The sequence below is a fragment of the Pholcus phalangioides genome, unplaced genomic scaffold (genome assembly GCF_987345545.1).
Source record: "Pholcus phalangioides strain wild (caught in Gottingen) unplaced genomic scaffold, Ppha-v1.0 ptg000010l_1, whole genome shotgun sequence".
NCBI lineage: Eukaryota > Metazoa > Arthropoda > Arachnida > Araneae > Pholcidae > Pholcus > Pholcus phalangioides.
Window position 1 is genome coordinate 28476226 of NW_028301603.1, and position 18143 is coordinate 28494368.

At 38.0% G+C, this 18143-nt stretch overlaps 1 protein-coding gene across 3 annotated transcripts; it reads left to right on the forward strand.

Moving 5' to 3' along the window:
* Positions 1-843: 843 nt before the first annotated feature.
* On the forward strand, positions 844-18070 carry LOC149081220 (nuclear transcription factor Y subunit alpha-like). 3 transcript variants are annotated; one of them, XM_089238047.1, is made up of 9 exons: positions 844-1266; positions 5615-5813; positions 6086-6205; positions 6935-6982; positions 8080-8191; positions 8285-8433; positions 9634-9810; positions 12362-12559; positions 13811-18070. In XM_089238047.1, the coding sequence occupies exons 2-9, from the start codon at positions 5640-5642 to the stop codon at positions 13877-13879; spliced, it is 1047 nt and encodes a 348-aa protein (XP_089094173.1). In that variant the 5' UTR covers positions 844-1266; positions 5615-5639; the 3' UTR covers positions 13880-18070. The 3 variants fall into 3 exon arrangements, with proteins under 3 accessions (XP_089094173.1, XP_089094172.1, XP_089094174.1); XM_089238046.1 differs by having other exon boundaries at positions 1131-1266; positions 9637-9810; positions 13811-14025; XM_089238048.1 differs by lacking the exon at positions 844-1266 and adding an exon at positions 1334-1681 and having other exon boundaries at positions 13811-15428.
* The last annotated feature ends 73 nt before the right edge of the window (positions 18071-18143 follow it).

Here is an 18143-nt window from a genome sequence, read left to right on the forward strand (position 1 = left end):
GGCCCATTTTCAAATCACTGAAGTAGGCCCGTGGCACATTCAAAGATCACTCAAGTAACCCGCGACACAGTTCCAGAACACTTAAACGATCCGGGGCACATTTAGAGATCCCTTGAATGACGTGGCACAATTTTAGAGTACATAAGTGCCCCCCCCCAGTGCGATTCTACATCACCCATTAACCGTGAAACATTCCCAGATTACTTAGTGATCCGTGGAATAATTACGGATCACCTGAGTGATGCGTTGCACATTTCCAGAGCACTTAAGCGGCCCGGAGACATTTCCTGAGCACTTGAAGGATCCGTGAAACATTTAGAGATCGCTGAAGTGGCACTGTAAGGGATATATTAATTAGGGAGAATGTTAGTTCATATGCCCATTAATTGTCTCTCGTTTTTGGCGCACTAAGTAAGAGCCATTAAGAGTATTTCCCATATTCATAAAGGGTGGTTGGTGACGTAAGGATCATTCAAACCCCCCCCCCACCCCTTATCGATGCTGACGTAATAGTTAAATGACCCCCAAAGCTGAAATAAGAGGCTTTTAAAGAGACGAGATATATTTCTTAAAAGTTTAGGAACAGATATCCCGTAGAGTCCGGGTCATATGGTCAGGCATGAAGTAGTATCGGTAACCGTGATTTAGATATTTTAAAGATACAATTCAAATTTTTCTACTTTTATTAATATAATATGTAAATAAAAACAAATGCAGTCAAACTTGTTGAAAATAAAATTTTATGTTTAATGAAAAAAATAGAAAATTATCTATTTTTCGATTCAAAATTATTTAATCTACCATAAATTGATCCGTATCTTTTCTATCCGGTTCGTTCAACACGTTCATCACCGCGAACGGCTCACGAATGATCTTCATCTTGATCTAATTTCCGAGCGTAAAAAAAAACAACAAAAACGAAATACGTCAGTTGCTGTGTGGCGTCGTCGTCTTCCTTGTTATCGACGGGAAAGAATCGAAGTTTTTGGAAATAATCGAAAATAATTATTTCAACTCAAAAAATAATAATTTCTGACCGTTTGTCGCGAGCCAGTTACGAATCAATCGTCTGTTTGTTGTTGTGTTTTCCTCCCGAAGCGATAATAGCAGTCGCGCGGGAAAAGGCGCCCCTCTCTGTGAAAGGGCGGCTTCGGCACCAATAAAGACTCGTCTCGTTGTTTTTATCAGCTTTGATTCGTCGTCCATTGGTGGTGAATTTCCATAGCCAATCAAGAAAGGACCACTTCTCGCTCCTCTTGCCCAATTGTAAGTTCTCGCAATCAAGCCCTTTCCGTAAAAAGTTTTTTTTGCTCAAATAATAAGTATTAGCGCTGCATTTGAGAATTGAAAAGCCGTTCACGGAAACGAAACAATTATTAATTATTGTAATTCCGCCATTTTTAGTCACCTTTGTTTCGCTTGTTCGCGGGAGAAGAGGAAAATGGCGTCTCTTGTGTTATTACGTTGGGACCTCGTACCTACCGAGGCTCTCGGAGACTTTTCCCCGTTGTATATTTATTTCGTTCTGAAATAATTGTTTACAAAGGACTGGAATTTTTTAAAACTAATTATTTAAAGGGAATTATTTTGAAAAACAAAAATTGGAATATTTTATATACTAATTTGTATAAATTGGCGGCGATCAAAATGTCAACGTTTTTAGAGTTGAATGATTTCCTTGGTAAGTTTTTTTTTTATATAGTGCATATAACACCCGGGCTGTTTTAGTTCTATCGCGGAGTCCCCCCGGGTAAAGCGGTGTTTTGAAGGCCTAAAGAGTTTTTAGAACGAGGGAACAAAAAAATTATGGTGATTGTCTCAGGGCACCCATGTGGGGGCTATGGGCATTGCAGTCTTAAGAACATCATGGGCCTTGGGTCAAGTGATTTTTCTGAGGCCCTACCTGGTGAATTTTTGAAAAATATGCTCCGGGTAGGACCATGTGTTAAGACGGCACTGACTATGGGGCCCCTCAGCTGGGTTGGATCAGGGCTGCCTCAAGAGCATCGTGACCCCCCTCTCCTTTTCCCAAATCTCCTATCTGACCAAAAATGTTTATTCAATAGTTAAATGCTCAATCTTAATCTAAACCGGATTTCATTTTTATGAAGCCTTTAGGCTGTGTTGAAAGGTGCATTTTGGGTTTTGCCTCCTGTGAGCCACACAAATTTCTTCTCCCATTCCAGTCTAATTTTCTTGACTATTTCCTCACATTAGCCACCCTGTGCTTGTTCTTGCTAACCTGCTTGTCCCCCCCCCCCCCTGCTCCTGCAAGTACACTGTGCCCCTAAACATATTGAAGGTCATATAAATTTCACTGCCCCTTTCACATTCTACTTATTTTCTTCGTTGCGTATTCCTCAAATTGGACGTCAGGGCTATAGCCAGCTAAGTCCCCCTTGCTATAAATATGTCACTGTTTATGCTCAGATGGGTCCATGTATTAAGACAACACTAGTTTGGATTTCCACGGCATGGGGTCTCCACATGGGAATGGCTGTCATGTATTTATGGGGGGGGGGGGTATAACCCAGGGTGGTAAGTTTGAAGAATGAGTGGCCAGGAAAGTTCAATAGAAGATAGCAAAATTTGTGTGTAAATCTCAATAAATCTGCCACTATTCAGACAGTGAGGGTCTAGGCTGTGAGTGGAGGCCTTGAGAGTTTGCAAGCATGCGAGTGAGCAAAATAGTGACGTTCACAGTGAGGGACCATGTCAGTAAGTGACCTGGTGTGTGTGCAAGCATATGAAGGACTGAAATAATGATCTCCTGGAGCATATTGTATAAGTGTAAATGTCCAATGTAGTGACCTAGAGCGAGAGTTCTTAAACTTTTTTCACCCGTGATGTCCCTTTTCACTATTCAATGCTTATCCGCCGACTCCCCAGAGCTGTTTAACAAGTAATATTGTTCAAAAACTTTTTGCTGTCCCTGACAAAGGTTGGGGAGACACCAGGGCTCAGTTTGAGAATTGCACGTGTAAATGATCAAAAGAGTTACATATAAAGCAAGAAAACATGTCAGTGAGCAATCAAAAGAGTGATCTATAGCAATTTTCCAACCTTTTTTGTCCCATCGCCCCCTTCAGAATTTTTTTTCTCCCATTGCCCCCAACGAAATCTAACCCATAGCATCCAATGTTATGCCCATAGCTTCTACCGTCCCCTGGAACATTCCATCGCCCATGTTGGGAATCACTGATCTAGAGTATGGGCAAGCATATGCGTGATCAAAACAGTGCACAAGCATATGAAGGATTAAAAGCGTGACAGTTTTTGAACATGAGTGAGTTAAAAAGATACAAGTGTATTTGCTGGAGGGGGAGGTTATTGTACAGGCTGACGAATTCAAGGAAAGAGTATTCAAGATAATTAGGCTAGAATGAAAAAAATGGAATGGCTAGCGCTGTAAAATTTGTGTAGCCTACATGCGACAAAACCACCAATGTTCTTCTGGTAGAGCTGAAAGAGCTCCAGCTCAGGACACCGAGACGATTCTTATATTTTTTGTTTTTCATATTGTAAATTTCCTACAGAGTGCCAGTGAAAAATTTGACCAAGGGCTCACAAAGATCCCAGCCTAGACAGGGCCGTCATTTCAACTTTTTCCAGGGGGGAAAGAGCATGTACTCAATGTACGCATATATATATATATTTATATATACATATACTATTTTTAGTGTCTTTTCAAAAGCCGGGGGCCCCCTCAAATGATAGGCCTGAGCCTAAAGCTCAGTTCATGTCCTTCACATCTCAGAGTGGGTCTCCCAAACCAGAAAGGGGCTGTTATATAGTGAATTTATAGCTTGAAAAACAAAAAATGTCAATAGTAATTGTCCTAGGGCTCCCAGGGGTTGGAGCCCTGTCAGCCCTACTCCCTGGGCCCGAGTGGTGTCGTGGTAAGATGCTCGTCTTCCACTATGAAGGTTACCATCAAGGTACATGGGTTCGAATCCATACATAGAACGTTAGAAGCAAGTTCTTTACCTACTGAGCCTGGGGCGAGCACCGATTGATGGAGCCTTCATTTCCCACCCAACTCCTCTGGTTGGAAATTGCCGTATGGCGATATATGACTGGAGTTTGTGTGCGGTAAAGTAGCCCCACTCCCTTGTGGGAGGGGTGTGTCCCAGACTACGGTTTTATATGCTTAATCTTAAATTTTTGTCTTGGAAGTCCCCCTTCCCGATGCACCTGACAAGGCTGCCTAAAGAGGTCCCTGGGCGAAATAATTTTTCTTAAGCTCCCCTACCCGACCAGAAATACCCTACCTGACCAAGTCTGTATTTTAATGTTTTGTGGCCATAAATTCACTTGGAAATCAATGTATCAGCCTCCCTCTTAAGAGACTATGACCCCCCTGAGATCAACCTTATGCATTTTTAAATTTTTGTAGTATAAATTTACTATACAAAGTGAATGCACTGGGTCTAAAGCGGTGATTCCCAAAGGAGGAGGGCAATTTGTTTTTTAATATTGAAGGCTTGGGACCCGTTTCAAACTCCCTTTTATTTTTTTTCTTGAGCTCTTTTTAACAATTTCTTGATCTATCTTTTTTTCTCTTCGAGTGGAGGTGGTTTGTCTAAGGGCTATTAATATTTTCGTGTTCCATGGTAAATTTGTGCCAGTAAGATAAGTCCACGGACCCCTGTGCCAATAAAATGAAGGCAGTGAACTCCTTTAAAAAATTAAAAAATTATCTTCTTTGTATAGCAATGTAAAACCAATGAGCTAATTATTTTCTCATCCAAGCTCACTGATCCCCTGAAGTCTCTCCAAGGAAGATCCCTGATTGAGAACCACTGCTTTTGACCAAGTAAAAGTAGACAGAAATGGGAGGGACAAAGACCCCTGGTTTTAAAATTTTAGGAGGCAAAGCAAAAAATAATGGTTCTTACATTAAAAAAAAAACTGTTATAGAACTATGCAGTTTTGTGGGGGGCATCAGAATTTCAGAGATGCTTTGGTGGGACATGGCCTAAAAGAGGTTGGGGAGCCCTGGTCTAAAGCAAATTGAGCTGTGCTTTGCAGAGCAGCGAAAAAGGAAAATGATAAAATTTGAATTGTGACAGTTGCTTTTTGACAATGTTGACAATGAGGTCCCAAGATTCAGGTTAATTATTTTTGTTACTGCAGCATTCGAAATCATTGGTGGTTCGAGACCGCTGACTAAACAATCGGATCACGTAGAAGAAAATTGTGGTAGTCTGCTGGACCAGTAATGAAAAACTTTGCCCCTTCCTATAATGATACATTGATTGCGAAAGAATCATGATCCATAGTAGTTTTTTTTTAGACTTTTTTTGCACCCATCAAGAAAATTAGGCCGTTTGTAGTATATCACTCTTCTAAATGCCAGTATATTTGGGGAAATTAGTTATCTAGTACAGATTTCATTTAGCGGACCAGTACATTCTCATATTCACTGGTCTTACAGACTAGTGACTTTTATTTTTCAATTCTAATGCTGTAGTGAATGTATATTGATTTGAAATCTGACCCAGTTTACATGGTATATATTTGTGTTATATACTCGTATATAGCAAATATACTGGCTGTTAAATGTCAGTATGTTTTAGATTTTATAATAATGACAATTTTCCACTTTCAACAGAATACTGTCACGATCGTATTAGCTGATGCCATCTGCGTTTATGGAGCAGTACCAGACTGTGAATGCGGCAACTTCTCAAGCTGCTACCCAGGTTGCTGGTGGAACCGCCGAACAACAAGTCGCTGTCATGCAGAGCTTGCAGTCTGCAGGGGCTGTGCAAGTATCGGGAGCTCAAGTTGCACAGTTATCGCAGCCTCAGGTGGAAAAGATTTTATTCATAGTTACTGTACATCTTATAGTCCTGGGGATCTGTTACCTTTCCCCAAAATGTGAGAAAATGACGGTTATATGGATTCACATATCTGTTTTCTCCCCTCCCCACAAAAATTTCTGGCTACAGCCCTGTGTGTTAATTATTAAGTGTAATTAAAAGTAATTGAAGTTATATTGTGTTTTCAGTGTTACAACATAATTTTTGAACTTTGAATGTGGCGTCAATTCTTATCTATTTGTTTCTTATGTGTCATGCAGGTGTTGCAAGTCGCACAGGCTGGTAGTCAGCTTATGTCGGGACAGCAGATCATGGTACAAGCGATACAACAAGGACAGGCCATCCAAATTCAAGGTCAAGCAGGACAACCTATCCAGCAGGTATTATCCTTGAATGCTCTCTCAAGAAAACACTCATTTCTAATAAGTGATTGACAATTCTATCGAAACACAAATTACTAGCCAAATTCATTTAAGGCCCACAAATTAAGTAATTTAATAGTTAATTAAATTTTTAAAGTCCTCAAGTACTTTAGAATGTATGCAGATGCTAAGGGCCATTTACATGGACTTAATTAGTAAACAGAGCCACTCTTAGGGGTGTGGTTGCACTGGACACCACATTTTCAGGGAAACTCTCTCACCCAGAAGAAAGAAAATTGGAAGTAGGGCTAAGGGAGGGATCCACTATTACTTTTGCAATGGGCCTTGCATCTAGTAAGTGATTAAGTAGAACAGGGAGAGGCCTATTTTTTTTTAAAATATATGTGGACATTATGTGCACATGGTCTCGTATTATGCAATGAGCATTGACTACTCAAAGACTCACGTTGGGACAGTTTTTGGTGTACTGGAGGACTTAAACGTTAGTTAGCTGCTTAATCACTTTATGGTAAACAGGCCTTTAAAGCAAAGATAAAACTTTCAGAATCTCCCACATTAATCAATATTTTCTCAGATATTCGAAGTGATTTTCAATTATTTTATTTATTTATGTGAGTTTTTCCCTTCCAGATATCTTTCATTTATTCCCTGTTCTTTTTTTAACCTTTTTTTTTTGTTAGATATTTTTCTATTATAAATATTGAACTTGTTACTGTTATATTATAGATACAAGTTATTCCTATAAGCCAGCTTCAAGGACAACAAGGTCAGCAGGTAAGCAAGAAATTTTTTCTGTGGTGTATTTATTTTGTATTTTGTCTTATCAGTGCTTGACAAATCCCAGGTCGTCATGGTGACTAAATAATTGACATTCATGCTAAAAATTTTCCCATGCGTAATTACTAGCTTGGACAAAAAAACCCAATCTAGTGGACTAAATTGGATCGACTCCCAATTATAGTTCTCGCTATGACTTGCCCAATCTCTCTCTTGGCAAGTCACATAAAATATCGAATTCTGAACACTGCTGTTTATGGAAATAGCAATAAACTTCAGGTCCGGTCTAATTAGCCCCATGTACAGAAAATGACCATGGTGCAACAAAAATCATCAATGATTAGATTTAAGATTAGAACCTTAAAAGTCCAAAATATTTCATGTATCGCCTTCTATTTTTCAAAATAAAAGTTGTCATGGATAAATGTAAGAAATTCTTAAAATTTGTAACTTGGAGAGTATTAAAACTATTAATTAAATATTAAGAGCAATATTAGATGCATCAATTTCATTGGTTGAACAACTCAAATAATCAGGTTATTTTATATTGATCCTTTGGTAAATTACTCGGCTCATGAGCGGAAAGAGGTGCTTCTTTTCCTTTTAGGCAGGCACTATCTCTTTCCAAGGAAACAGATATTTTCTGAATTTTATGCCGAGGTGAACTCAAAGAAAAATCATCTATACTCCTCTGAGACTCAAACACAGGCCCTCTTGCATACCGGTCAAGCATGCTAGCATGTACACCACTGGAGACACGACCCCGCCTTTCTTATTTCACGCGCTGTGGCATGAATAAAAGTGAAATAAGGAAGGCAGGATCATGTCTCCAGAGGTGTACATGGTAGCATGCTTGCCCGGTATGCAAGAGGAGCCTAAGTTTGAGTCCTGGCGGAGACCAGGTGACTTTTTTTTCTCAGTTCACCTCAACATAAAATATTGGTTTCTTTGATAGACAACTTTTTCTCAGCCCAATATATATCTACTGTCCTATTTATCACGATTTTCTAAAAGTACAATTCTATTTACCTATATTTTGTGTGAAGTTTTTGTCGATTTAAACGAAATTGTGAAATATATATTTTTCCCCCTAGATAATTATACAGCAGCCACAGCAAGGCCAGATTTTGCAGACTTCTGATGGTCAGACTTTGGTTTATCAGCCTGTGGCTGTCGATGGATCCAACTTTATGCAAACTCAAGGAGGTGAATATTGAAATGAAACACTTTTATTTATGTATTTATATTTAAGTTGTTTCCAATGTAATTAATTGGGCACTAAAACTTTTCATTTTTCAGGCATTATCCAAATCCCTTCAGTTTCAGTTACTACGCCCACACCTCAAATCGTACAGACAGCTGCTACGACGACAACGACTGCCGGTGCTGCACAGGCTGCCAGTCCTCAAGCCATAACGTTGCCGTCTCAGCAAGGAAACATTGTTATGGTAAAAAAATTCCTTAAACTTTTGTGTACATGCAGGTGTATCATATATGCAAATAATGCCCACGCCAACATTTGTGATACTAATACAGTACTCATAAAAGAAATGAAGTAAAAACACTAAAAAAATTTCCCAATCAGTTCCAGATTTCTGGTTCAGTTCCGAATTTCATATTTGCTGAAAGATATGAAATTAATTAGGGTGTTTGTAGAAGACCCACAAGAATAATAACAGAATTTCAGCAGTCAATACTTGAAAATTGTTCAACTCTCTCTCTCTCTAGAATAACTAAACAGGGTATACAGGGTAATTCTAAATTCATGGGACAAACTTGAAAGGGTTGTAGAACACTCCAAAACAAGTATTTATTGTCCTGGAATGTGGTCAAATACGAAAAGTTAAGGTCAAAGTCTCTAATAAAACACATCTGTGACACTAATTTTGGTGATGAGGTCTCCAAAGGAGCCAATAGGAATCATGTGCATGATTTCTAAGAGATGGACTCAGGAAAAAGAATTCGAGGGAGAGGAGATATGGTGGGAGGCAGGTGCCGCGTAATGAGCTTGCCATATCTAATCCATTGAAGTAGAATGTAGTTTTTGAGTAATTTGGAATTTTTCCCAGCAAAAATGGGTCCACTTCATTATGTTAAAATCATATGCATACACCCTCTGATGGTTGATATCACAGTAAATCTTGGGAGAAATATTCTAATTTGCTACTGGGGTCAAAAGCTATTGCGTGCTCGCTAAAAGCACCTCTACCGTGTTTGATATTGTGATTCGACTACACATTCCATAACCAAAAATGTTTGTTTAGATGCCTTATATCACCTCTAAGTTTGTCCCATGAATTTAGAATTGCCCTGTAGAGATGTCTTCAAGATTCTTAAGAGCTTGGAACATGTTGATCACGATGTGTTTTTTTTTTTTTTAGTAATGCACAGAATTTTCTGATATAAAGCTTACAACATTTTTGTTCACACTGAACCCTTGACAGTAATGTGATTGTTCCTCTCGAAACCTTAACATCAATGTTTTTCCAATACAGATATATTTTTATTTCTACACCTACATCAATTTTCACTGTTTTTGATACTGTGGAACCGAGATTGAGTAGAATGGTTTGTTTCATTCCATCGAACTTATTTCGTTGGTCAGTTTCTCATATGAGCAGATCTCTATTTAGTGTTTGATTTTTCAGCAGGTAGTACCAGGAGCGACTGGTCTGCAAGCAATGCAGAGGATTCCGCTGCCGGGTGCTGAACTGCTGGAAGAAGAACCTCTGTACGTCAATGCTAAACAGTACCACCGTATTCTGAAACGAAGGCAGGCCAGAGCAAAACTAGAGGCGGAAGGAAGAATACCGAAGGAAAGAAGGGTAAATTCTCCCATTTATTGGTTTCTCAGGTGGCTTAGTGATTTTACTTTCGTCCATTTGTCCTTTACTTGGATATCTAATCATCAGGGGCAGATGATACCTAGATATGTAGCAGTATTTTTTCTCAAAAATAATGACCCGTGTAACTTTTTAAAAGAATTGTATGGCTATTAGTCATATAATTAGTTGGGGCTTTAAGGTCTTATCCCATTATAGTGGCATTTGCAAGATAGGGAGGAATTGATGTACCAATTACCAATTTAGGTGGAAATGTTTAAAGTCCCCCCTTTCTTGCCAAAGTCGTGACAACAGGGAAATATATATATGTATTTTTAACTTCTCTACACGAAGCTGAAAAGATGAACATTGGTGACAAGATCGTATCCCTTTTGACCAGCCTGGTCATAATCCATTTTGGCCAGTTTTGATTTCTTGAAGTGGTCAAAATTCAACTTCAAAATTTTCCTCATTAATTCTTGAGAAGTAGTTTCATGAGACTGCCTTAATAACCCAATTTAATTTACCACTAAAAAATAAAGTGTGAATGTATGTGTTTGTGTATATATATATATATATATAAAATTAAATGTAGAAATAGTTAATTGTGATTGTATTTAAGTAAAGATTTACTATATGGGGTCATTCAAGTATTACATCAGCATCTTTGGGGGTTCCAATTTACTGATTTTGATGACAAGGTTGGTTTGGATGATGCTTACGTCATCAACCACTCTTTATAAAAATGTGAAATATTCTTAATGGCATCTTACTCTGTGCGCCAAAAACGAGAAAAACCTTTTGCTAGTTTGTGGGCACCTGAATTAACGTTCTCCCTATTGATAAGTCCCCTACAGACCCACTTTCGTGATCTCTAAATGTTTCGCAGATCCAAGTATTCTGGAAATATGTCTGCGCCGCTCAAGTGCTTTGGAACTGTACTACACATCACCCAGGTGATCGATAACTATGTTGCGGATCACTTAAGTAATCTGGAAATATAGGTAACTTGAGTGATGTAGAACCACACTGGGAGCTGCTTAAGTGCTTTAAAGCTATGTCACGGACCATGTGTTCTGGAACTGTCACGGGTCACTTAAGTGCAGGGTTTGGCAGGTTTTTGACGGTTTAAACTGTCACGCCAAAAACCTCAAATATTGCTTTTTAATATAAACATTTCTATTGGGAATACACGTGTTAATCGCTTGTAATGTTTCAAGTGACTATGTTATACAAAGAATAAATATTTAATATGATTGTAAAATAATTTTCTATAATCTACAGAATTATTTTGGACAATATATATTGGGGTTTTTCCTTATAAAATATACAATTTAAATAAAGCATAGCATGAACACTGAGAAGGGAAAACTATGGAATGATTTGACATTCTCTGATTCAAGATGATTCTTGACCTTCCAAAATTTCTTCAACTGCTTGTATATGTGCATTGATATAAACCGTCTGCTGTACTCTTTTTATAACAGATAAGTGTTTAAAAAAGTTTATTACATCATGTATGTAATGTTGATTTCTGTTATTAGTAAATTATCTAGATAATCACCGCGATACTTAAAACGATACTCTTATTGTGCATAACATTGAAATATATCTAGCTGAGAAATATAAATTTTTATGGGTTAAAATGTTTTCAAACCCCCCCCCCCCCCAACTTAACGTAAATGAACACAAACAATTGAAGAAAATTCAGTGCTGAAGATAATTTTAAACTAATGACGGGAAACAATTTCTGAAACTAATGAAAATTTTAGAATTGATAAATTAAAAAAATATATATAGTCAAAAGAAAAAAATTGTAGCACCAATGAAAATTCAGAACTAACGACCAAAAAATTTTTAGAATTGATGAAAGTTCAGAATTAATGGAAGAAGTAATTCCATGTATTATGGTAGTTTTAACCAGTTAGAACCATTTTTAGCTGGTAGCCTGGGCAAAATTAGTTTTATGGCTGGTTAAAATTACAGCCCTGGTTGGTGGTCGAGTGTTTATAGTGATGGATTCGCATCACAAAGATCCGGGTTCAAACACCACCAGCGCCACAGTGGTGGTTGGCTGAAGTTGGTTTTTTTTGTGGTTCCCAACTTCAAGGCATGAATGCGAGCCGATCTCCCCGTTAGGAAGTTTCACCACAGAGGCCTACAAATATTCAATCATTACACTTCACTCACAATTTGAAGTATAGATGGCAGCATTGAAATATCCGACACAACACTAGCTACACACTCAGACTGTTAACACTCACTTTATTCCAGACTCTGCTACGAAGCTGGGCTGAAAGAGATCTCGACAACTGGATAAATATTCTGTAGCAGAGCCCCTGGCGTTCATTCATTCAGCCCTGGTTGCCCAAATCCGATTAACCTGAAACTTAAGGATCCCTCAACATTTCTTGCTTCAACCATATTTCATGTTGATGGACCGGCAAAGACAAAGATGTTTTTCAAATGAATATGAATGAATTTTTGACAGTGTCTTATCAAGAAATTGAAATTTTATATAAACACACTGACTTGGTTATTTTTCTTCCTGCAGAAATACTTGCACGAGTCCAGACATCGCCACGCTATGAACCGAATCCGTGGAGAAGGCGGACGTTTCCATTCAGGAATTCCTGGAAAAGAGGAGTATGAAATTCACACGAAAACAAAACTTTCTACCGATTCACAGACAAATACAGATTCTGATGGTCTTGGTAACAGTAACGGCATGTCTGATCTTGGTGGATTAGATGTGAGTTGAATTTTTAATTTATCATTGCTTTGATATTTATATCTTTGGGTCATTATATTTTCCATCGAACAAATATGCATGCAGTGTAACGTCGATAACTTTTAAAATAAATTTTATAACCCGCTTGCCCCCATCTCTGTGAATATGCCATTGTCTATAAATCACTCTTCAATCGGTCACTCCTATGTTTGCACACTCTAAGTCAATCTTTTAGTCATTCACATATGTGTTCTAGGTCACTTTCTTCTGGTTGCTCATTTACCTTGTCCCTGGCTCTCTAGATCATTCAAATGTGGGCACATGCTCTAGGTCACTCTTTTGGTCTCTCACTGATCTAGCCCCCCACGCTCTAGGCACCTGCCCGCAGAGCCAGGCTTTATCACTTGCACGATATTATTAGCACATTGCCTCAAAGGGCGTTGCCATGCAGACGTACTCTAGGCAGAAGCGGGTATATGGTTTTGTGGCCTGTAGACTGAACAAATTTTGCTCTTCTACTATTCTCTATTAATTTCCTTGACCACACGTTTCTCAAATTTATTGCTTCTCTGAACTTACCACCTCGGGCTACAGCCTGTTAATCCCCCCCCCTTCCCGTAAATACGACACTGTTTCCAGCATCATTAGTGAATTGGCTTTCTTGTTAATGATTTGCTCCGTAGATGGTGTCATTTTTATTAAGTTTCCTTGGGTAACGCTATACTGCTGATCTCCCCGTTGAAAAGTCTCAGCACAGAGAGCAACAGGCCTACAACGATACAATTATTCAATCATTACACTTCCTTCAGTTAAAAAAATTGATGGCAAATGGCAGATTTACATATTACAAGCATTACACAGAAACAAACTTCACAGATTCACAACACATATGTGCATAGCTTCCAGCATGATCCAGGTCGTCTTTGACCACCCTGCTAAAATCTCTTCATTGAGACATAGTAGCGGGCCATGATCTGGTTAGAAGAAGGAGGGTAACGCTACATACAGAGGTTTGACTGTATATACAGTGAAACCTTTCTATAATGATATTCAATATATAACGATAAATCCTGTTTTTTGTTTTTTTAAACAAAACTTGTTTGGAGATGTTGAACTACTGCCTCTCTATAAATAATTATCGCTCTGCAATGATTCTTTTTTTGCTGCACAGAGTATCATTTTATTGAGATTTCACAGTATATTATGTGTAAAATCTCGTGCTATATGTTATATTTATTACTATTATACACTTTTTATATCACTTTCTTCCAGGACGATCATATCAGTGTTCCCCAGCTTATCGCTCCAGACAATTGCAGGAAGATATTCCTTGGAAGTTGAACGGACTGTCGAGAATGAAGCGAGTGACTTTCTTTGAAAATGCCTTGTTCAAAGTATCATCATCATGGTTATATTCTCTGAAGAGTTTTTTGACACCCCCCCTCCCCAACTTGTTTATAGACAGGAGCTGTACTGAGACACCAAACTGACTTGTATGCATGATTCTTTTCCACCCATCTTTCGTTTGTTGCACTACAGATAAGCTTTGTGTTATCTGAGTTATCTAGATTTGTGCCCTGTAAATTTTCACATTTGCGACTACATATCTTGAAGTCAGTTGTCAGAGTTGATTTTATTGAAGTATTATTTATTGATGATTTTTAAAAGTTATAACAGTTTGGATGCAGGACAGCAGCCTTTTTCGAATGAATTGAGGAGAGCAGGCATATTTGATATTTTTTGTTATCGCTCCGTGCGTGAAATATCAAATTCTAGTCTTTCTCTGAATGTGATAGGGTTTATAGGTATAGACACATTTTTTTTTTTTACCCATAAGCGTTCTCCCACCCCTGTGAAATTTGACTCGTAAGCTGTTCAAATTTAATGTGACAAATACAAGAGAACATTCATCTGCTTGCATTCTGTCCTTCCCATAGCCTTGCTTGCTTTATTTCTTTTTCAAGTGTATATGTCACTTATTTCCGATATCTACTTAAACTGTCAATGCCTAGAAATTTATGCAAAAATATAATGTTGCCAAATTTAAATAAGTTTTTATCTCCAATATTTTTTATTGCTACTGCAAGTGCACCTCGTGACCTTTCCTCTGAGGATTTTATAATTGGTGCATGCCAAATGTTTGTGTATACCATGTCCCCCCCCCCCCCTACATTTGTGGCCTATTCATGAGGAAATGGTAGTACACACTGATATTTGTTTTTTTCATCCGTTTTTAACCCTTTGTGTTCCGTGGATCTTTTGTGTGAATAATATGAGGGACAAGGACCCCCCTACCAATTAGATAAAGGCCATGAATGCCTTTATGGAATAATATTCAGCAAATAATGTGAAACAGTAAGTTAGCTGTTTCCCCATAGACTGCCTAAAATCTTCACAAGGAATCAGTGTACCCCGGTTTGAGAACCATTGCATTACACATTGTTTTTGCTTTATCTGATTTATCTGTGTGTTAAGATGGCATTGCATGCATGAATCCCTCGGAGATCGGGTTTGTGATGGACCCTCAGGTCATGACTTTCAGTCATGTTTCCATGTTTCTTATATAATTAATTTCAGCACATAATGTGTGAAAATAATAAGTTAATTGCTTTCTCCTCCAAGCTCACAAACCCCATGGAACCTCTTCAAGGACTACCATAGGGTCCACGAACCCCTGCATATGGATCACTGTCTGGTTCTTAACCATATCTGTGTTAAGATAATATTGCATACACAAATTACTCAGAGATTGGGTTTGTGATGGACCTACAGGTTGTGACTTTTAGCGGGGCTCCCCATAAATTGATTTCAGCACATAATGTAGAAATTTTATATGTAAATGTAGAAAGTTAATTTTGCTTTCTCATCCAAGTTCATAGACCCCCCCCCCAAAAAAAAAAAAAAAACCTTTCTAAGGACTGCAGTGGGGTTCGTGAACCTCTGGTTAAGTCTTTTTTTGACTTAATGGTCAAAAATTCAGTATGACACTGATCATGCCACAAAGGATGTTAACCACCACAAATGTCTACCTAAATGTAGAGAACTGTAGCTATTCGCAACTTGGTGGTGTAGTAACAAACAGCATTGTGATTGTCCTAGTGGTGTAATTTGCCATTTGACAGCCAGAAAGTTCCGCTTTATTGCTCTTTGTTTCTAATTTTCAATGCCTGTGAAGTTTCATAGTGGGAAGTGCTAACAGGTTGCGTCTAGTCAAGCATAGTGGCTTAACTACACTGATATCTATTCTAAGTTGTGCACAAGTTGTTTCATGTTAAAGTGACTTTCTATGCACCCTTGTCTGAATCCCCCTTCCCTAGAGCTGAGGTTCTTAACCCTCCAAGCGGTTTTTAAAGTTTTTCCTGATCCGCATTATAACTGCCATATTGGAAATAGAAGCATGTTAGAAGCAGATGTTTTGGGGTGACTGAAATAAAGCAAATCAAGTTTGAGATATCTTGGGAGAGAGATCTCACTAAAGAGTTGGATCCACAGAATTGGGGGTCCTTGGAAAAATTTCAGGTGGTCTGAGCTTGAATGAGAATGCAACTTTGGAATCAATTACAATTGCCATTGTTTTTATACTGATGTATTTTGATATATTTTGTTGGGAGAGGTGTTGGCACTCATTTTATTGACACAGGAGGGGGTTGTCTATGGGCTTCGCCTGATTGGCCCGAAAGGTCCATTGAACATAAAAGGTTAAGAAACCCTGCCTTACAGGGAAAAGAATTGCATTCACGAATTCATATTCTGTAATTGACTTTTATATTGGTATATATTGAATAATATTTTGTGGGTGGGGGGGGGGTTGTGGCCTTCATTCTTCATTTTATTGGCACACAGTGTTGGTGGACTCCACCTTAATGGCCCGAAGGGTTTTGTGGAATATAAATAGGTTAAGAATCCCTGCCTTAAAGGAGAAAAAAAGATGTTTGCAACTATGTATATTCTGTAATGCATGTCAGTGCACCCTCATGTTGTGGCCATGAATTTCAAGGATACTCTCTCTGTATGTAGTTCCCCAATGTATTTGTGAGTGTCAGAGGATCTGCATGTATATGTTTGAAATGCTGTGACATCTGTCTCGGAAACCAGAAGACAAAGCAGCAGGTGCCTGAGTTTGTAATAGTGTTGCTGGACTGAGAGCTCCTATATATGGAATGTTTTTTTATTTAATAAAAAAAATGAGAGGCAGGTTCCCATTCATGCCTCAAAGCTGGAAAACGATACTCTTCATATCTCATACTTATTTTGCGCAAATGTAATCAAATGCACCTCGATTCACTTTTTTTTCTAGCAATTCTTGCTTATGTGCATTTGTGTATGTGTAATGTTTCATGAATGTAAATGATGATAAGAAACAGATAATTCTTGTCCTTTATATTGCATACAGTGTAGAACCTTGATTGACTAAGACCCATGGAAAGCCGAAACCACAATTTTCTGGGGAGATGCTATGCAGATGTTAACAGCTATGATTTTTCTGATCGTAAAATCATAGAAGCAGTTTAAAACATGTTATTGTCTGGCCATTGGAAAACGGCTTGTGACCTATGACGGGTGCGCAACCTTTTCAGTCCACAGGCCAAACATGGTATTTCTACCGCTGATGGGCCAGAAACTTTCATATAAAGAGCGACCATATAGCGTGTACCTTACAGGATATTCCTGTAATTTTTTTAATGTTCTGTTTCTTCCCCCTATCTTTAATGAGGCTAAGTTGAATTTTTGAAATCAAGAATTAAGGCTATTTCCATGTCTGTTGTTCCTGCATCATATGGTAATTGTAGATGATATTGATACAGTAAAACCTCTATTTTTGTGGTCACCAGCTGGACAATATAGTTTCCATAAAAAGGGGTGTTTGTTAAGAGGGGTTTTACTATATATCGATTGGGATTTTTCAGCAATACTCTAGCAACTTTCCTTTGACAATTGTTTTGGCTGTAATTGGCAACTTTACTTGCCTTTGGTGACAATATATTCCCTGCCCCCAGTTTCTCACTACATGAATGAACTCTCTATTTTTTGTGATGAAAACCATACAAAAGTGGTTCTCCAACTCTTTTATGAACTCTTTTGCCCAATTTATATTATATCTATTCTAATTATATCTATTTCTCATTCTATTGGAAGAAGCATTCATCTCATAAGATATGAAGGACTTGTGTACCTACAATCAGATATTCCATCATCCATTCAGTCAGTCGACTATCGTCACTATCAACCATGGGTCACAACTCTGGACCCATTTTCTGTTTTTCTCCCTAATAAATCAAGGTTCTACTGGAATTCACTTTTCTGAGAAATAAAAGTAGCAAAAAAAACTGGTATTTATTCCCTCGTTATAGCATTTTGGTACCAATCAATTGCTAGCTTTTTGAATGCTGCTAAGTTATTTGAAAAGATTATATTTGACATATTGACTATTTTTTCTTATTGCATACAAAGTTGTACTTATGTATTTCGTGCTGTGAATTTTTTTTTCACCACCATTTGTGTTAAAATCGAAATAAAAGTTTCCCTTTTTTTTGCAAACATTGATTTCGTGTGATGTATTCGGTGATATTATTTTTTTTAAACTTAGCCCTAGAAATTAACGTTG

What these genes read in the sequence shown, in the direction of transcription:
- LOC149081220 (XM_089238047.1), top strand. Translation starts at nt 5,640, where the DNA reads ATGCCATCTGCGTTTATGGAGCAGTACCAGACTGTGAATGCGGCAACT. An exon ending in CACAGTTATCGCAGCCTCAG is followed by an intron (nt 5,814 to 6,085) that starts GTGGAAAAGATT and finishes TGTGTCATGCAG; the next exon opens with GTGTTGCAAGTCGCACAGGC. An exon ending in CTGATCTTGGTGGATTAGAT is followed by an intron (nt 12,560 to 13,810) that starts GTGAGTTGAATT and finishes ACTTTCTTCCAG; the next exon opens with GACGATCATATCAGTGTTCC.